Below are 22,094 nucleotides of genomic sequence, written 5' to 3'. Positions count from 1 at the left end.
CACTTAAAAAACCCAACAACAAAATAAATGTAACAAAATCATAAAATTCAAACAGCATTTAATTGAAGAAATATGAGAAGACACCCCCTCTATTGACCCCTTAATAAAAAGAGAAAGTCCACAGGTGTGAGTTATACATTGCATATATTTTCAGACTTTTTCAGTGAAGTAGTTGTGATTTTTGCCCCCCTCTCAAAAAAATATTATTTGTTATATGGAATGACTCTATGGATGGAAGAAGAAAAAGTACTTGAATAAGATGATATGAAACAAGATAGAAATAAAAACTTAATTTTAAAAGTGTTTATACCTATATCAGATTGCCTTCTGTTGGAAGGAGGGGAGAAAGAAGGGAGGGAGGGAAGGTGAAAAATTATAAATCTCAAAAAATGAGATTTTTTAATACAATGGTAGTATACCATTGTATATAATTGGAAAACAAACAAAATATTCATATAATAAAAAGCAGGGGATGGAGGGGAGAAGACAACACATTTTAATTCCAAGTCAGATGGAAAGACCCTCTGTCCCTAAGGCAAAACAGAATGATAATACTTTCTCTTCAGTGTCATTTTTGTGAATAAAATAGTTCCTGTTTGTAAAAAATAAAATAAAATAAAAAGTGTTTACTTGCTAAGGTGTTTTCTGGGGTCTTTTTTTCAGTCTTCTCATAATATTGAATGATTTATACCAGTTAAATAGGAAATAATAATAGTCTTTGTCAATATCTGGATTTTTATCCATTTCTTATTTTTTTGACATCAATAGCTTGTTTTTAATAGGTTAGACTGGAACGTCCTCAATTCCATTCTATAATTCTTATTGTACTCTTTTTCCAAAGAGATCAAGTTCAATCCATTGATTTAACCAACAATGAAAGTGAGACATGAAGAAGTTATGTAACAGCCCAGGTAGTATGTAAGAAAGTTAGATGGCACAGTGGATAGAGCATCCAGCCCTGTTAGGAGTCAGGAAGACCTCAGTTCAAATCTCATCTCAGACATTTAATAAATACTTAGTTGTGTGACCTTGGGCAAGTCACTTAACCTCATAGCTTTATGAAAGAAAGAAAGAAAGAAAGAAAGAAAGAAAGAAAGAAAGAAAGAAAGAAAGAAAGAAAGAAAGAAAAAACAGATTTTTTTCTCCTTGTTTGACAATAGAAAATCAGCAGACTGACTATACAAAGACAATGGTTTGGAAAAAAATTCAATAACATTTCCTTTCAAAATGAAATAAGTTTTATTTTAATTCCATGATTTGGTGTGTATCATGTCTAGTAACTCCTCTTTATTTCATCAAAGAAAAGCCTCATGAATAACACAGATATAAGACTTCTGTGCAGTCAACAACTCTTAGGCCTCTGTCCATTCTTACACCAAAAAGAATAGCTCCCAACATATTTTTCATCCTCATCCCCACAACCCCATGATGTTTTGATGAATTCACTATAGAATATTATATAGGCTAATTAGATTTGGAGAGTCTTATCAAATTCTTTATAAAGTTTCTTTCTGAATTGTGAAGTTTGAACAAAGGCCAGGAAACTATTACCTTTCATTTGAAAAAGAACCATTATCTTAATTTGTAATTTTGCTATCTCTTATATTTTTTTCCTTAAGGAAATGATTTCTCTGTCATCACACTCAACTTAGATCAACGTATACCATGGAAACAATGTGAAGACTAACAGACTGCCTTCTCTGGGGGGTGGGAGTGGGGAAGGAAGCGAGATTAGGGGGGAAAATAGTAAAATTGAAAATTAATTAATTAAATTTAAAAAATAAAGTTTCTTCCTGTCTTTATCCTTATCCTCTTGAATAAATGTTGGCACAAAAGCTGCCATTAACAATCTCTTAGAAAATGATAATCATAAGCACTGCAATAAGAGATGAACAATTGTCCCATGAAATTATATTTCTTATGCCTTTTGTCACAATAAAGCCAACTCAACTCTTTCATTTATTTCTTCTAAAAAAATGGGTCATCCCTCTCTTTAATTGCAGATTTCTTTTGTCTTTCCATTAGAGTGAGATATCAAGATTCATATCATTCAATTGCTCCAAAAATGTGATTGTTTGCTAGCCAATAAATAGTCTCACAATTACAGTACCAGTAACTAAATTCTTCTTTAGATGGTCTGTCCCTGTTAAAAATCCTGACCCTTCTTCAAGGACTAAATCTTATACCAATTCTTCCATGAAGCTCTTCCAAATCCCTACCAGATTTATCTCTCTTTTCAGTTTTTTCCCTTGTTTCACCCTGAACTTAAGGGGTTTGTGTATATGCATCTTATTTCCCTAGTAGACTGTGGTGTCCTTGACAGTACTTATATAGTAATTCACTTTTATTTTCCCACTGGCTAACACAGTATGTTACATATAGTAAGAATACATTAAAAGTATGTTGAAATGAAAAGAAATCTAAAAGCCACTTATAAAAATTCTTCTATAGGAGGCAGAGCCAAGATGGCAACAAGAATGGATCATGTCTTAGGCGCTCTCTCATAAAATTCATAAGCTAAGGACTCTAAATTTTCGAGAGACAGAACCCACAGAGGGATCCAATGAGGCAGTTCTCCTATTCAAGGTAACCTGGAAAAGAGCAGAAAGGCTCTGCTCCCCAGGGTCGGAGGGGCAGCCAGCCAGAGCAAAAGAACTTCAGCCTCCTGGAGGCAGCCCCAGGGCACTGGGAGCCGCAGCTCACAGCAGTGGGGGAATCTCCTGAGCTACACCCTGGGGAGCACCGGACACAAAGTGGGGGAACAGTGGGGGACCTCTGCCAGAGTTAGCATGTGAAGCCCAGCTCTCAGGGCACACAGAGAGCAGCATGGCCACCCCAGCCTAGATACAGGAACAGAAGCAGGCAGAGCCAGTAAGCAGGAGTCCCCAGGGCATGAGACCTTGAACTGAGTGAGGGGGAGTGAAGAGAGAGAGAGACTGCAGAGTTCTGTCCTCTGCCCCTGGAACAGGACTCTGGGGATCTGAACACATTCAGATCCTGATGGCGGTCTAGGCCCCCCCATAGAACAGCAGGGCCCCCAACTCAGCCCCATGGCAGAGAGGGGCGCATACGGTTATTCACAGACCAGGAGGGAGGACAGAGCCTCACACACTGAGACCCTTGTGAGAGTGTCCCAAAAGCTCAGGAAGCACCCCCAAAACAGGCTTAGGCTGGGAAAATGAGCAAGCAGAGAAAAAAGGGGAACATCATTGAGAAATATTTTGCATATAAGCCCAAGAAGGATCAAAATACTCAGTCTGAAGATGAGGAAGCACAAGCTCCTATATCTAAAGACTCCAAGAAAAATAGAAATTGGGCTCAGGCTATGACAGAGCTCAAAAAAGACTTTGAAAATCAAATGAGGGAGTTAGAAGAAAAACTGGGAAAAGAAAGGAGAGAGATGCAGGAAAAACATGAAAATGAAGTCAGCAGCTTAGTCAAGGAAATCCAAAAAAATGCTGAAGAAAATAGCATGCTAAAAACAAGCTTAGGTCAAATGGATAAAACAGTTCAAAAAGTTATTGAGGAGAAGAATGCTTTGGGGAGGCTAGGTGGTGTAGTGGATAAAGCACCGGCCATGGAGTCAGGAGTACCTGGGTTGAAATCCAGTCTTAGACACTTAACAAATACCTAGCTGTGTGGCCTTGGGCAAGTCACTTAACCACATTTGCCTTGCAAAAAACTAAAAAAAAAAAAGCTTTAAAAAGCAAAATTGACCAGATGGAAAAAGAGATAAGAAAACTCTCTGAGGAGAACAAATCCTTCAGACAAAGAATAGACTCAGGGAGACTGATGAATTTACCAGAAATCAGGAATCAATACTTCAAAACCAAAAAAATGAAAAAATTAGAAGAAAATGTGAAATATCTCACTGAAAAAAACAACTGATATGGAAAACAGACTTAGGAAAGACAATTTAAAAATTATTGGAATACCTGAATGTTATGAGCAGGAAATGAGCCTGACATCATTTTCAAAGAATTACTACAGGAAAATTGCCCTGATATTCTAGAAGCAGAGGGCAAACTAGAACTGGAGAGAATCCACCCATCCCCCCAAGAAAGAGATCCCAAAAAACCAACCCCTAGGAATATTTTAGCCAAGTTCCAGAACTCCCAAGTCAAAGAGAAAATATTACAAGCAGCCAGAAGGACACAGTTCAAATAACATGGAGCTGCAGTCAGGATCACACAGGACTTAGCAGCAACTATATAAAAGCTCGTAGGGCTTGGAATATAATATACCAGAAGGCAAAAATGCTTAGAATGCAGCCGAGAATCAACTACCCAGCAAGGATGAATGTCCTCTTCCAGGGAAAAAGATGGACTTTCAATGAACCAGGGGAATTTTAAATGTTCCTGTTGGAATGGTCAGAGCTGAACAGAAGGTTTGATCTTCACATACAGGACTCAGGTGAAGCTTGGAGATTGGAGGAGAGGGGGAAAATATGAGGGACTTGATAATGAACTGCATGTATTCCTGCATAGAAAAATGACACTAATAATACTCATATGAACCTTCTCAGTTAATACAGAAGGTAGAGGGAGCTTTTATAGTTGAAGCACAGGAGAAAGCTGAATTTGAAGATAAAATATGATGTAAAAATGGAGTCAATAGAAAAAAAGGGAAATGTAATGGGAGAAAGAAAAAAGGAGAGGGGGAATAGGCCAAGATATTTCATATAATAAGACTTTTCTTTATTACAATGAGCTATTGCAATGATATGGAAGGGGGGAGGCAAGGGGGAATGACAGAATCTTCACTCTCATCAGAGGTGGTTAGGAGAGGAAATGGCATATATACTAAATGGGGTATAGGCATCTGGAGTAAGAAGGGTGGGACAAGGGGAAGGGGTGGGGATGTGAATGAAGGAGGAGAGGATGGACCATGGAGGGAGAGTGGTCAGATATAACACATTTTCTTTTTTACTTCTTGCAAGGGGCTGGGATTGGATTGGATGGCCCGCCCAGGACCATAGGGCCAGGTGGATGCTGGGCCTAAGGGGTGGTAGGGGGGCTCAGGGCTTCTTGGCCCTGGGACCAGGGATCTGTCTGCTGTGCCACTCAGCTACCCTACAGCAGAGTCAGAGTAAAAGGAGAGAGAAAATATAGTACGTGGTAGTGGAGAAATACAAAAAGAGGGAGTTGCGATCAGCAATGGCAATGGTGGAAAGATATGGAAGTAACTTTTGCCATGGACTTATCATAAAGAATGTGATACACCCGCAACAGAGTTGTTGGTGTTGAAACAAAGATTTTTTTTTCATTTTTCATTATTTTTCATCATTATTATTATTATTATTATTATTATTTTAGAATACCTGAATTCATTATTATTATTATTTTAGGGGGGTGCAGGGCAGATGGGGCTGGGTGGCCTGCCTGGGGTCACATAGCAGGGTGATCATTGCATGTCTGGGGCCAGCGGATTTGGACCCAGGTGCTCTGGCTCACATGGGCCAATGCTCTGTCCGCCACCCAGCCACCCCTACTATTATTACTATTTTATTTTATTTTGGGTCTTTTTTTTATTTTTGCAGGGCAGTGGGGTTCAGGTGACTTGCATGTCACACGGCTCGGTGATTGTTGGGTGTACGGGGCCAGATGTGGGCTCGGATGCTCATGGCTCCAGGGCTGGTGCTCTGTCCATTGCGCCACCTGGCCATACCTACAATTATTACTATTATTTTTTTTAATTTTAATTTTTTTCTCTCCCCTTTATCGCTCAAGCAAGTCTATATTTATGGGGGGAGGGGGTATTTCATTTACTCTTAAACAAGAATATTTTATTAATGTAAAAACATTATTTGTACAAAATGAGAATAAATATTAAATAAAAAATTCTTCTATAGTAAAATCAGAGTGCCTACTTCAAATGACAAATATTATTACTCCCATCTCAATAGGGTAATTTGAGACTGAGCTCTTGAATACGGTAGAGGTTAAATAAATATTTACTTAATTTAGCTGAATAGTTATATGTAATTTTGGATTATATAAGGTACTCAAAAAATATACAGAAATGGAGAATTAAATATAGAATAAATATAGAAATGGAGAATTAAAGTTTTATTGTGACAGCATAACATGATCCTTAGTTCCTGTTGTTCTGGTCTGCTTGCATGATAAATGAACTAAGCCAAGCAATTAAGAGAGATTCACCATGATTAATTTTCAGGGGTTTTTTTAAATTACAGTTGTGTTTTAAATCCCTATCATGTCTGACAGATTTTTAAAAAAAGTTAAGATAACCTACATTAAGGACAAAATTACATTCCTGTTTGGAAGAAATTGTATAGTGAAAATAACATTGAATTCGGAGTAAAAATGTTGCCAGTTCCACAACATTTTGCCTGTGTGAATATGGACAATTCATTTCAACTTAAATCCCTCATCTATAAAATGGAAAGTCAGATCATCTCTTGGGTACCCTTACTAAATCTTTGATTGGTACAGACTAAAGCTATGAATCTACAAAATTAAGTCATTAAGATCCAGAAGAGGCTTACTCAAGGAAAGATAATGGCAAAAAAAAAAAAAAAAAAAAAAAACAGTGCTCTTTCTGTTACACCACACTGTAGCAGCAGCACACTGGTAGGCAAAGGATTTTTTTAGCGCTTGGAAAATACTTTTTTCTCCTCCCTCACTAATGAACAATAGCATAGAAGAAACATCACAATCAAGAAGAAAATGGAGTTGAAGGGAAGAGTACTGGTTGGGTCCCCAGAATGTAGAAGAGAGCAAAGATTAAAGAAAAGGAAGGAAATGTCCCATGATAGAAAAAGAAGGTCTCTGAACAGCTCTTTTAGAGCACATGTTTATAAAGAGAGCTATCTCTCAAGCCAGATGCCACATACATACATATATATACATACATATATATATATATATATATATTTAAATGAATTGAGTATGTAATACCATTTTAACAATTAACCCACAAGGAGAATGTTGATAGTTATCATATAGATAATACAGAGATTGGAGATCTCAGACTAGGGTCTTCTCCCTCCCATAATCAAAATCATAAAATTCCATAATTCAAATAAAAAACTGAATCATTCTATTAATATAAATAGTTTGCAGTCATTCAGAAACCAACTGCAAATAATCCAATCAAACCCAAGGCATATTTAATAGAAAACATAGGTATATATTCTGACTATCTATTTGGAGAGGATTAGAATTTTAATCAGAGAAAGAGATGGTCTTAGGGGTTGCACCTTGATTTCATTGATACCAGAAACTCCCCACGAGGAAACTCACTCTACTAATGCAGAATGTCATTTATTTTGCCACTTCCAGTTTCAGTGAGCTGACTAAAACATTGAAGTAACTTACTCAGGTTAATGTAGCTGGTATAATTCAGACATGGTATTTAAACCAACATTTTCCTGGCTCCAAGGAAATTTTATCATTAGAGTATTTTATCTCATGAACACAAAAGGTAAATTAAAACTGAATTCAATCACTTTTTGTCATTTTTTGAAGCATAAATAAAAGACACGCTTAAAGACAATTATCTGATTATGGGTGAATTTCAATTATTCATATTAATTTTCCATTTCAGTTTAATTAAATTTTTGCAAGGCAATGAGGTTAAATGACTTGCCCAAGGTCACACAGCTAGCTCATTATTAAGTGTCTAAGGCCCTATTTGAACTCAGGTCCTTCTGACTCCAGGGTCAATCCTCTATCCACTGCACCACCTAGCTGTCCCTGAATTAAGTTTTTATCCAAATAATTTAAAAGTAGATAAGCATATATTTGTCGAAGCATATGTGGTGAAATTATAGACTAACAGATTAATGTTTCCCTAAATTTTAAAGGTAAATTCTTTGTCATTTTTATAATCATGTTACAAAATTAGAGATGTCATAAGTTGACTTAAGGAACAAATGCTTTTGGGACACAATATCCATCCTTTCTTTAAAAAAACCTAAATTAAACTTTGGACTTAATGCTCTAATTATAATATAATAAGGAAAATATAAATTTAGATTCATATTCTTTTATTCAGAATAACTTCACTGGATAAATATGAACTTTTTAAGAAAAGCAATGCAAAGGACATGAGACCTGAAAATGCAAAGATAAATATTAGACCCCAACTCCACCAGTTACTCTACATGTGACAATCTTTCTGAGAGTTTTCTTATCTATAGAATGGGATGCCTACCTGTTCTGTAGTGTCATAGAGGGTGGGTGGAGGTGGAGGTAAGTACTTTGTAAACTTAAAAGAGGAAATACCCAGTAAAGTTCCTTGAGGACAAAGACTGCTTTTCTTTTAACAGTATATTCCTTGTACCTTAGTAAACACTGACTGACTGATGGAAGAATCAAGGGAATTTTCACAAAAAATATCTTTTTATATTCATTAAATCACAACTGTGAACCAAAATTAAAATGAAGTAAAATTCATGAACAAAAATTAATCACAGCATTTACCTAAAAAGTAATGCTTCTGTGTGATTCTTCATACCATCTTCATAGAGCAAAAAAAAAATTAAATCTAGCTGCATAAATAATTTTTTTCTTGAGTTTAAATTTTTTTAAAAATCCCCTTCTCTCTGTGGCTCCTTCATGTTATATACTTGTATGGTTCTTTTCATTCCCTAATGGTAGAATGGAAAGAATACTGAACCTGAAATCAAAAACCTAAGTCTTCCTCTGCTTCTGGTATGATTTTAAGCAATTTAATCTTTCTGAGTCTCAGTTTCTTAATCAGTTAAATTAAAAAGTTGAACTGGAACACAAAGAAAGTTCTTTAAGATAAAAAGCCATATTTTTATTTCTCTATACCTGAGAGTAATGATTATGTTCTGACCTCTACCTTTTCTTGATTGTGGTTTCATAAAAGTGGCATCTTTTAATGTGATGATGCTACTATAGATGGTGCATTTAATTTTGAAGGTTGTTTACAGTAACAGAATATTTTTCTCCATGAGAAAATGTCCTCATGAGACATATGCCTTGTTTTTGTTAAGTTCCCAAAAGGAAGGCAATCAGATCACACTGTATTAATTATGTGTTAGTAGACTATAAATAATTCAATACACAATTACAAATGCTAAAATAAATAGAACTAATGAAACAAAAATTTAACTCCAAAACAACTGCTTTAAGATAAAGATTCATTAAAAAGAAAATTTGGACATTCTATCACAATGAAAAAACAACTAAAGACATTATTTGTCATCTCCAGCTCAAACCCTCTCCCTTTTTCCAGGTTCTAATTTGCAATACCGTCAAGAGTAAAAATGTCCTTTAAAGATTAAATGAACACATATGCTATAGATATAAAATCACCATATATTTTTATTCTTTAATAAAAATTAAAATTTAAATCAACATAGAGTGGGTGGAAATAATAAACAAGCATAATTCAATTAATAGAAATTCACAAATAAAAGGAATTGGATAATCATAAATTCATTCTAAAGAAAAGTAATTTAAAACTTAGGGAATCTAGATGTAATTCCATTCTACTAAGTTCAAATAATAAGAAAATACAAAGGGAAAATTCTGATACAAAATAATAAGACAGTGCCTAATACTGAATGGTATTTCCACAAAGTATTTTGGCTATAATATTTTAATATTAATACTTTAAATATCATATTAATTATCTCAGTATGTAAAAGTTAGTTCATCTTTGGAATGTTTTTTACAGTTATGCATTTGTGGGGTTCTACTAATTCTAGAAGCTCTTTGTGACTTCATAACAGAAATCAATAGAAAATGCATTCATTTACTTAAAATTTACTTCCCAAGAAACTTTTCTGAAATGCATCCCTTTTATTAAAAGAAGGAAATTTTTGTAGAAATCAAAGACTCTTTAAGGAATAATCATCATCTTTGGTCTATTTTTAGATTCTCACCTTCCCTTTTTGGTTTAAAGGTTCAATTGTCAAACTGTCTGGACCAATATCCACAATATTGCCCATCTGAAATCCTTCCGTGGGATGAGGAGCCCAAACGGGCTTTCCATCTTCCATTTTTTTTGAGGATCTATCCACACTTTCCTGTCAAAAAAAAGTTACATTTTTTAAAGAATGTTTGTACAAATACAACAATATACACCACTTAAAGGGATATTTGAACTCTTCAGAGGTGTTTACAGGTAATTTCTAAAAACATAATGAAAATGACAAGTGTTTCAATTTTTACTCTAGCTCTAGTTGTATTACATTGGTAAGTTACTTAGTACATGTTACTGTCATTTTTCTCATCTATAAAATAGAGATAATAATTATAATGTCTACTTCCCAAAGTTGTTTCATATAAAATCTGTAAACTTAAAAGTGTCACAAAGTGTTTATTCAACCCCTAACTTTAACATAGCCTCCCATTTCTCTAAAGTTTTATTGCCCCTTCTTACTGTGGCACAATCTGCACATCTTTGCCTCATTCCTCCAACCTAGAGAAGATACAAACTGTACAGAGTAGTAGCACTATCCTCTCCTAAATGAAAGATACATCTCAATCTTAGAGAGCATATTTTATCCAAGAAAGGATAAATCCAGTAGGAAAACTACCAATCCGTGCAGGTAACTCCAGTTTCTGCCTATTTCCAAGTCATTTAGTCTGCACTCTGACCACCTTGCTCCCAATTCCCATTGAAACCTAGATTGTGTCTCCAGAATCCAGTACCCTGTTAAATGATCTTTCTCTCGATCATAAGAAGGTTTTATCATAATATCACTTCCCAGGCATTTCCAAGCCACGCTGCCTTGCTCCTTCTAACGCTCCTTTACACGTTACCTTTATCCAATGGAACATGAGCTCTTTAAAAACAGGGGTTATTTTGCCTCATTATATTTGTATAGCAAGTTCTTAAAACAGTGCCTAGTACTTACTAAGTGCTGAATAAATTTTTATAATTCACTCTTCCATAGTAGAGTAGTAGATGAATTAAAATTCATAAAGATAAAATAACAGTATTTTGAGTACAAAATACAGCAATATAAATCAAATTGCAGAGAAAAACTAAATTTATTTCAATAAAATAGTTGCTAAGTAAAACTATCTGCACAAAAATGTGTAGTCTCCAACTTATTAATGGGTTTTAGGATCACAAATCTAGAAATGTAAGGGACCTCAGTAAAGGAGAAAGAAAACTGGAGTTATGATACTTATAATCTATCAGACCTCTAGCAAGTTACTTCACCTCAGTTTTCTCATCTATAAAATGAAGTCATATCCAGTTCTAGAATAATTTTCCTAATATTCATAAAGAAAATTTGTGCTCAGCACTAGAGATAAAAATAAAGTTATTTTCAATCCCCCATTGCCAGAAAAAAAGCATATGTATTTATATGCATACAGAGCTATATGCAGACAAGCATACACAGATACACATGCACATACACAATACAATCATACACATGTGCATACACATACATATATACATCCATATACATATATATTTGTATATACACAAATTAAACATTTATAGACATTCATACACACAGAAAGAAAGATAGGAACTAGACTTGTAATTTTACTGTTTGGAAGAACTCCAAATGTGGAAATTCCCTCTACAAGTACAGGTCAGCACTTTCTGCTGCAATTATTATCCTGTTTTTACAAGTATATCTCATACAAAATAACTATGAAGAAAATAAATACAAATACATACAAGAAAATGAATGAACCAGGAAGCATAGAGATCAGAATAAATTGCATATAGATAGAAAATATTCCTTGAGTTGTTTCTTGAACACAAAAGTGAGGAAGGAATACTTTCTAGACATGAGGAATGGCCAGAGAAAAAGCACGGAGACTGAGGTGGCATGAGGCCAATTTCGCTTCACAAAGAGCAAAAGATAAAGAATCCTGGACACTAGTCCAGTGACTCCAGAAAAGCAGAATAAAGTTTGTAAAGCGTTTTAAAAGCTAAGTAACAGAGCGTATTTTTTTTAATCCTAGATGAAAAGGGAGTCAAAAGGTTTTATTAAGTAGGGGGGGAGAAACAAGTTCATGTCTATGCTTAAGGAAAATCACATTGGGTGCAGTGTGGAGGATAGGTGGATGTGGGGAGAAACTTGAGGCAGGGAGAATAATTAGGAGGCAAGGAAGATGTACAGGATGGCTATAATCAGGCTGTAACACATAGCAGGCTGTGTCACAATATTCCAGAAAGAAGAAAGTACCCATGAGAAGTTAGGCAACAGTATTCAATGCAGCAGATAGATTGAGAAGGATGAGGACTGAAAAAAATTCATCAGATTTGGTAAATTAGTGATCACTACTAAAAGTGATCACCACTTTGAAGGGAAGAATTAAAAGATTACTGGAAACTTTGGAAAGAGTAGTTTCAGTTGAATGATGATTAGCATTTAAAAGAAAATGAGAGAAAAAGGAGAGACACTTTGAAGTCAGCTTTCCAAGGAGTGTCAGAAAAGGAAGGAGAGATAAAGGACAATAGTTATCAGGGAATGTATGAATCAAGTAGAAATTTTTTAAGAATAGGTGAGTCCCACCCTGTACCCTAAAATTAACACTTCCCTGTCTACAGAGAGAAAATATGCTTCATCAACAATCCTTTAAAATCATGGATCGTGACTGCACTGATCATAATTCTTATAGCTTTCAAGGTTGTTAAAACTTTGAAAATGTTCAACACAGTGAATATTTTTTCAATATACACATTACAAGCAGCACTGCTCATTTCACTCTCCATCAGTTTATAAAAGAGCTCAAAATTGTTCATTTTTATAATATTAATGTTATAGTTTAAATTCTACTTGTGCTCACTTAACTCATTGATTCATATAAGGTCCTTCTGCATGCCTGTCGTTATTTTTCTCGTTTTTGCATGGTAAGAGAAAAGGAAGAACTTCACCAAAATAAAATAAAATTTAATTTAAAAAATGATCAAAACAACAAATACAATAAAAATACAAGATGATAAAAACATATATATATATATACATATATATATATATAAAGATTTTTTTTTATTGTTGCCTATAGTTAACTGCAAACAAAAACCTCAGATTTTTTACTTATGGGATGAAGCTACCAATGACATCCAAATTCAAATTTAATGACTTTTTTCCTCAATCATTAAACCTCCTTGACCTTTCTGTGGTATATAACCATGGACCTTCTCCCTTCTTGAAATTTTCTCTTCCTTTCTTTTCTTCTTGGTAAAAATAATATACAGTAATAGGGTGGCTAGTGGCGCAGTGGATAAAACACAGGCCCTGGAGTCAGGAGTACCTGGGTTCAAATCCAGTCTCAGACACTTAATAATTACCTAGCTGTGTGGCCTTGGGGAAGCCACTTAACCCCATTTGCCTTGCAAAAAAAAAACCTAAAAAAAATGATAATATACAGTAATCCCTTCTACATCACAGGGGTTAGGCTCAGAGTGCCCTCCCACCCTTGCTCTGAAAAATCGTCATGAAATTTTTTTGATCTTCTCTTCATACCAGAAAAGTTGAATTTTTTTTCTTTCTCCTTTATGGAGTGTTTACAGTACCTTTTTGTTAAAATCTGTTGTCTGATGTCCTTTGCATGTCATCTATGGCTTCTACAATACTTCCCCCAAATTTCCACTTAATTTCTTATGCCAACCCACAATATATTGAAACTATGATGGAAAAAGTTAACTATACTCACCTGGTTCTCTTTCCACATTCCTTTTTATGATCCTTCTTTAGTTATATTTCCTCCTCCTATTCCTAAAAGCAGTCATTGTCCAAGAATCTGAAGACCCATGTCATTTCCTACTCTCCCCAATCAGCTCTTCTCCCTGACTTGACCTCTTAATGGAATCATCTGGCTTCAGGTGATTTAAGTTCAATCATATTTCATCTTTCTTCACTCTCCATATCCACCTGTTAAAACCTAGATTCTCCATCCTTGGCATCTCACCATTAGTTCTACTCCCTGCTTTCTATTTCCACAGTTACCACTGAAATGTAAGTTGTCATTTTCTCTTCCCTAGACTATTAAGTGTTTTGAAATTTTTATTAATATCTTCTACTTTCATTCATATGTCCATGATTTCCAAATATATCCCCAGAGAGCCCTCCCTTATAAGAAAGAATTAAAAAGAAAAATGTAGTTCAGCCAAACTACCCCAAATCTTACAGTATAGGAAATTCCCAATGTCTTTTTAAGCTTAAAACTATATTAAGACTTTGGGATACACTATACAATACAGTGTCCTACATCTTACATCCCCTACTTCTGAAACAGAGGTACATTTTCTTCTCTGATCTTTCATCTAAAGGTTAATCATTAATATTACCTAGATTTTGGTTTGATTCTTTTTGGTTGTTGTACTTTGAAAATTGAAATATAAATAAGATTTCACCAAGTTAAAAATGGAGTAAAGTTTTTTTTTTTTTGCAAGGCAAATGGGGTTAAGTGGCTTGCCCAAGGCCACACAGCTAGGTAATTATTAAGTATCTGAGGTCGGATTTGAACCCAGATACTCCTGACTCCAAGGCCGGTGCTTTATCCACTACGCCACCTAGCCACCCCATAAAGTTTAATCATTATAAATACTGTGTTCCTTATTGTATCATTTTGCATCTGTCCAAATAAATCTTTCCATACTTTTCTGCTTTTCTCCATAATCTTGATATTTATTTGTTTATTACATTTGCATACCACAATTTGTTTAGTCATTTTCCAAAAAAGGGGCATCTACTGTTACCAGTTCTTTCTATAAAAAAAATGTTTCCTGGCTAAACTATTATAATGGCTCCCTAACCACTCTTCACATGCCCTAATCTTTATTGCATGTCATGACTTGATTGAATTTATTATCAATAAATTAAGCAAGCAAATATTTATTAATCTACTATGTGTCAGAACCTTTCTGGAGAGAAATTTGGAACTATGCCCAAAGGGCAACAAAAATGTGCATACCCTTTGATCCAGCAATACCACTACTGGGTCTATACCCTGAAGATATGATGAAAAGGCTAAAAATGTCACTTGTACAAAAATATTCATAGCAGCCCTGTTTGTGGTGACAAAGAAATAGAAATCAAGTAAATGTCCAATTGTGGAATGGCTTAACAAACTGTAGTATACACATGTCATGGAAAACTATTATTCTATTAGAAATCAGGAGGGATGGAAATTCAGGGAAGCCTGGAGGGATTTGCATGAATTGATGCTGAGCAAGATGAGCAGAACCAGAAAGACACTGTACACCCTAACAGCAACATGGAGGTGATGATCAACCTTGATGGACTTACTCATTCCATCTGTGCAACAATCAGGGACAATTTGGGGCTATCTGCAATGGAGAATACTATCTGTATCCAGAGAAAGAACTGTAGAATTTGAACAAAGACCAAGGACTATTAACTTTAATTTAGGGGAAAAAATGGTATTTTATTGTCTGATCTTGCTATCTCTTATACTTTATGTTTCTTCCTTAAGGATATGATTTCCCTCTCATCACATTCAATTTGGATCAATGTATACCATGGAAACAATGTAAAGACTGGCAGATTGCCTTCTGTGGGGGGTGGGGGAGGGAGTAAGATTAGGGGAAAAAATTGTAAAACTCAAAATAAATAAAATCTTTATTAAAAAATAAATACCAGTTCAAATAAAAAAAAATCTACTATGTGTCAGGCACTGGGGATACAAAAATAAAACACTCCTTGCCCTCAAGGACTTTATAGTCTAAGTAATATACAAATGAGCAAAAATCTCCACTGTGAAAAATTTATCACCTTATCTACCAAATAAAGTCCAAACACTTTATTTTTTCAAATATTTTATTTTATTTTCCAATAATATATTTTAAAATTTTTTAACATTTTTAAAAATTTTGTACTCCAACTGTCTCCCTTTCTACCTTGCCTCTCATTGAGAGGCAGTCATGCAGAGCATACTTCCAAATTGTGAAATCTTGTGAAAGAAAACCATACCAAAAAAAATAAGAAAAATGAAGAAAGTTTTATTAAGTATGTCTCAATTTTCACTGAGACTCCTTGAGAGTTCTTTCTCTGGAGTTAGCATTTTCATCATAAGTCCTTTGGAATTGCATCAGATCATTTTATTATTGACAATAGCTAAGTCATTCACAATTGATCATCACACACTAATGTTCTTATTGTATACAAATTTCTCCTAGTTTTCTCACTTTACTTTGCATCAGTTCATGTTTTTCCAGCTTTTTCTGCCTATCCTAATCATCATTCCTTATAGTATTCCATCACATATCATATACCTCTTGTTTATACATTCCCCAATTGATGGCCATCTCCTCAATTTCCAGTTCTTTACTACCACAGAAAGAACTGCTATAAATACTTTTGAATATTTAAGTTCTTTTCCTTTTTTTCATCTCTGTGGGATTCTGAACTAAAAATGCTATTTACAGTCAAAGGATATGCACAGTTTAGTGCCTTTTAGCTCAAACACTTAGACTAGCAATTGAAGGATATCTGTAATCTAGAAACTTCCTCTCACATCTCACAGTCAAAATGACAAATTACATTTCCCCATACAAATTTTATGCTTTCTCACTTCCATAATTTTGTTCGCAACACTTCTTCTTTTTGAAATAGGCCCTCTTCCCCACTTCTTCCTGTTGAAATTTTACCTAGCCTTCAAATCTCCCATTCAAATGCTATAGTCTATGAAATCATTCCTGATATTTGTCTCAGTGCCTTGCCATTATTCCAAGCAAGTCAGAAAATTATCTCTCCTTGCTGAGAACACGTTGTATACATGATAAAACAGTCATCTGCTTCTTTTCACTGTCCTACTAAACTGAAACCCTTCAAATTCAAGGACTTTTATTTTTATCTTAGTATCTTCTGTGAGCAGGAGCTCACAGTTTTACAAAGATAAACTTTAAAAATTACTACTCAATTATGTTTTTGAAGTGTATGTAGATCAAGTGTATTATAACTTGATTTGTATTAAAACTTGTTTTCAATGTACTATGGAAGTAAACTGTGAAACAAGCCAAATGGAGTGGTAGAAAACCTGACATTATGGTTGTCCCCCACCCCCAGCAGAGAATGGTACAGTAAAATTCCAAAAAATGGCATCTGTCACCCATAGGCACAGATTCTCATATAAAAAGTCCTTACTATTTATAAGTAACATTGGAGCTGCTGTTTGAGCACCATAATTTATGACCATGATTTGCCTCTTGAAGAGTTTAACTTAGTAGGTTTGTAAATGAGAAGTTGGTTGTAGCCTGCCAAGCTATAGAGAGATTCCTCTTGGTTTCTTCAGTGGGAGCTTGAGCCAATAGACTAAAAAATAACTCAGGACCTTATTGCCATAGGTATCTCTCACACAAGGGTTTCATACAAAATTAAAATCAAAACTAAATAAACTAAGTTACCCAGATCTTCCAAAACAAACAAAATATACAAATATAGTATTCATTGAAACATTTTTAAAAGGACATTTTTTACAGAACAGTTATCCAACAGTAAAAAGTTACTCTATGAAAGGCCCACTCTGTATGCAAACATGACAAAAATGCCAAGCAATTTCATAATAATTTTTTATTTTTTAGATATTTAAGTAATTCTGGATGAAAAAACTAGATTATCTGGTTAGTTTAACAGCATTGGAGTCTCAATAAAACTGCCAATATTGGTCAATATAAATGGTCAAAAACAAAAGTGATATGAGATAAGCATACTGTATATGTACTTATTGGAAAAAAAAATACAACCAAAAAAGTAATTTGTGGAAATAAGCAGCTAGACACCAACATAACATAGGGAAGGGGGAAAGAATTCATGATAACTGGCAAGTACAAAGTAAATATCCACATTATGTAAAGAAACAAAATATATACAGCTAAATATATATGGTTTAAATAAAATAATGAACATATATGGCTTAAATAAGGTCTGAGGAATTATGTTCTCAATCTGAGATAACATAAATTTACAAAGAATTCACAATCTTTTTTTCAAATTAAAGTTTTAAATGAATATTTATTAAAAATTATCTAAAATAATTCAAAATAATTCAAATTTCAGGGGCATCTAGGTGGCACAGTAGATAGAGCACCGGCCCTGGAGTCAGGAGTACATGGGTTCAAATCCGGCCTCAGACACTTAACAATTACCTAGCTGTGCGGCTTTGGGCAAGCCTAAAAAAAAATAATAATAATAATAATAATCCAAAATTCATTGTCATTATATAATTTTACTTCTCTATGAGTTGGTGTGTGTATATATATATATATATATATATATATATATATATATAATGTGCAGATTTATAAATCTATATATATACACATTTACATATATGTGCATTTTACACACATATACATACAATATATGTATTTGAGAAAATCCCAAAACTTTCCTTAATTAATGCTTTCTTTTCTTCTCCGAAATGTTTACATATAGATTGGGGTTTTTTGTTGTTTTTTTTTAGGTTTTTGCAAGGCAAATGGAGTTAAGTGGCTTGCCCAAGGCCACACAGCTAGGTAATTGTTAAGTGTCTGAGGCCTGATTTGAACCCAGGTACTCCTGACTCCAGGGCCGGTGCTTTATCCACTGTGCCACCTAGCAGCCCCTACATATAGATTGTTGGAGAAAAAAGAGATGATAACGAATCTATAAAGTCAGTGGTTAAGTTATAGGAAAAAAACAAGATGTACTTAAAATGGTAAGAGAGTCAAATACAGGTTAAACACTTTATTTCTTTTACTCTTTCTCATTACATGATTATAAGATATATTCCGTGAAAAAAATGATTGGCTTGGAATATTTCCTTAATCCACCTTCACAAGTTGAATGCACAAATAGCACTCAAATATGCCACAGATTGTCAAGCATAAAATACCTTGAAATATACCATCAATAACTGGATCATTCTGACTACTCTCCTTACATTAAGAGCTGATAAAGAAGGATTTGGGAACAAAGTCAGTTCTGTTACTTACTACCCTGACTAAATCACTTAACCAGGGACCAAGTTATTATAAAAGATCTTAGTATCTATGTCCTCTAAAATTTCCTAGAGTTTTTATGATTTTAAGTCCTTAAGGAAAGTCTACTCCAGCTTGTCTTGGAATTGCAAATTTACAATATCAGGTAGGCAGATTCATTCTCTACAAGAACTTGTCCATCAATGGCTATTTTTTTTTTAGATTTTTGCAAGGCAAACGGGGTTAAGTGGCTTACCCAAGGCCACACAGTTAGGTAATTATTAAGTGTCTGAGACCGGATCTGAACTCAAGTACTCCTGACTCCAGGGCCGGTGCTTTATCCACTGCACCACCTAGCCGCCCCCTCAATGGCTATTTCAATAAGGAATACATTTCATTTTTCAAAAAGTTCTAACTACTGGAAGATAATTCCTTAAATTGTGTTGAAATTTGGCTCCAGGTAACTTCAAACCATTGGTTCTAAGTCTGCCTCTTTGGGACCAAACAGTAAATCTAATTGTTCTTCTATACTGAACTACATATTCTAAATGCTTTCTCCATCATACTAAACTATACCATTTCTCTCAATTTTTCATGTGGCAATGTTTTTCAAGATATGAGAAAGAATAATGTTGAGAACCTAAAGACAACTAAAGAAACAGGAACACCCAATAAAAAGAAAGTAAGGTTCTTTGTCAAGAACTAACCTATAAGAAAATTTCAAATTGGAAAGAGTTGATCAATCTGTCAGAAATTTCACTCCTCTGACTTTCTCCAAATTAAAGAAAAAAGAAGCTCAGTTGCTAAGTTGATCCCATCTCCCCATCTCTGAACTACATAAAAATAAGTCATTAAAGGTATTACTTCCATTCAGTTCTACTTAATTCAACAAACATGTAGTAAATTTAGTCTTACTTTAGACCAGGACTATCCAATCTTACGTTTAAAAGTTTTTATTGAAACAATAGACAATATATTTTGATTTGCCATTTGAGTGAGAGCATAAAATCGCACTGTCCATTGCATTTTGGATAGCCCTGATATAGACAAAGCACTGTGATTGGAGGGGAGGGGGATATATAAAAAGAATAGCTCTTGCTGTTTATATTAGTGGGGGATACGATCTCTAAAATCTCCCAGATAATTTAAAGGGAAAAGAATAACAACAACTGAACAAACAAGAAAGACTTCCAGAAATATAGGAGGTAACATATTTTTTGAAGGCAGCCAAGGACTCTAACCTACGATGAAAGAAGAATATTTCAAGAAGAATAATATTTCAAGTTTGAAGGACAGCATATCTAAGATATACAAAAACAGAATGTAGAGTTGAGCTCTTATAGGCCAGTATGGATGAAATAGAAAGTAAATCAAGAAGAGTTACATGAACTATCTGAAAAAGGAAGTTGACGCCAGTTATCCTAAGAAATCTGAATAATAAGAGAGCAACATATATTGCATATCATTAAACATGGATAAGTAAAATATTTTGAGTGTTTATGAGAAAAACACAGATTTCTATATATTATTTCACAAATAAATTTTAAAATATAGAAAAAAGTAAACACTGATTGTCAAGTATCCTCCAGAAAGGAAAACATGCTATTGTGCAATTTTAAAGACTAATTCTAATGGTTTGGATGTTAAAAAGGTAAGAAGATCTAAGTTCCACAAAATACCTAATATTTTATTATTTCTGAAAACTGAATTCAGAAAAGATATATTTTATGTTTCACTGATACAGTTTCAAAATTTCCCTTGAAAGATACTCATCTCTTTCCAATACTAGACAATAAATAGACCTTAATTTTGCCTTCTACTCTAGTTCCAACATAATGTATAGTATACTTCTTTGTTTTAAGAATACAAATTTTTTATATTTGTCATTTTACTTCCATCATTTCAATAACAACTCTGAACCTAAACTAGTAATATTTTTCTGATTATTAGAAAAAACTTCTTTCTGAAGTTTAAAAAAATAGTAAGTTTTATCTTCTTCCCAAATCTCTTTTCCCCACTAACTGGGAAAGATTATTCTTTTCCCTCTCCTCCAATCACTAAGCAAAACTGGACAATATGCATAATTATTCATTCAGCAACACATTAAATATATTCATCTCTTTGGTAATACATAAGGAAAACACTTTAAAATATTAGCAGAGGAAGGTGGGGTGACAAAGATAGCTTCATTAGTTAATAAATAAATAGATAAATGGTCAGAAACCCCTGAGATTGACAGAGTTATTGCAAGGAGTCAATCTTTATAATCATGTCACTGTGCATTTTCTCCATCACTGAGGAGACATGAATACCAATTGGGTACAGGTTCTAAGCAGTATCCTGAAAATGTATTAAGTACAAAAGTAAGGAAACAAATTGCTTCAGACACTAGGAGCAGGGAAGAGTCTCAGGGAATCAATTTCTGGTCCAATCTGAAAGCATCAAAGGAATAACTAGGACAGGAATCTTAAACCAAAGGGAGGTTTAGAGTTCCATCATTTTGAGCCAGCTTGAGGTTTCATAATTCTGAAATTCTTTTTTGTTCAGTCTCAAACCCAGGTCAAAAAGTTTGACAGATCAGAACATAGGGGTAAGCGGTCAGATTCTGCCTTGGATCATACTGCTTTGGGAACAATGATAACTTTCAGTATACCTGACAGTATGGAATGAAATAAGATTCAATGGCATAATAATAAAGCAGCAACAAGACCCTCCTCCTTGGTGTCAAGAACCCTCAAGATCCAGAGGAAGGCAATGACTGCAAAATATCTACAAGCAAAGTCCCAGAGAAAAATACAGCATGCATAAACACAATTTGAATGCCTAAAGAAATGAAGTTTTTTGTTTAATTTATTTTAAGGCAATGGGGTTAAGAGTGACTTGCCCTAGATCACACAGCTAGGCAATTATTAAATGTCTGAGACCAGATTTGAACTCAAGTACTCCTGACTTCGGGGCTGGGGCTCTATCCACTGTACCACCTAGCTGCCCCCTGAAGATTTTTTAAGAGTTAAAATATCTATATGAATGAAATGAGAGTGCTCAAGGGAAAATCTGAAAAAAAAAGAAATGATAGCTATGGAAGAAAGAACTGGAAAGAAAATTAACACAGCTTAGCACAAAATGTATAAAACTTTGTCTAAACAAAAAACTACTTTATAATTTGAATGGTCCAAAAACAAATTAATGATTCCATGCAA

General features: G+C 34.3%; 1 protein-coding gene across 4 annotated transcripts in view; it reads right to left on the bottom strand.

Moving 5' to 3' along the window:
- Positions 1-22,094, bottom strand: part of MYO6 (myosin VI) — a 241,014-nt gene that overhangs the window by 133,469 nt on the left and 85,451 nt on the right. For all 4 annotated transcript variants that reach the window (XM_074237348.1, XM_074237349.1, XM_074237350.1 and 1 more), the window contains exon 3: positions 9,881-10,024. In XM_074237348.1, coding sequence (XP_074093449.1) covers positions 9,881-9,997 — 117 coding nt within the window. In that variant the 5' untranslated portion in view covers positions 9,998-10,024. The remainder of the gene's footprint in view (positions 1-9,880; positions 10,025-22,094) is intronic.

The sequence above is a fragment of the Macrotis lagotis genome, chromosome 5, assembly GCF_037893015.1.
Source record: "Macrotis lagotis isolate mMagLag1 chromosome 5, bilby.v1.9.chrom.fasta, whole genome shotgun sequence".
NCBI lineage: Eukaryota > Metazoa > Chordata > Mammalia > Peramelemorphia > Peramelidae > Macrotis > Macrotis lagotis.
The sequence above is the reverse complement of the archived record's forward strand: the minus strand, read 5'-3'. Positions and strand labels throughout refer to the sequence as shown.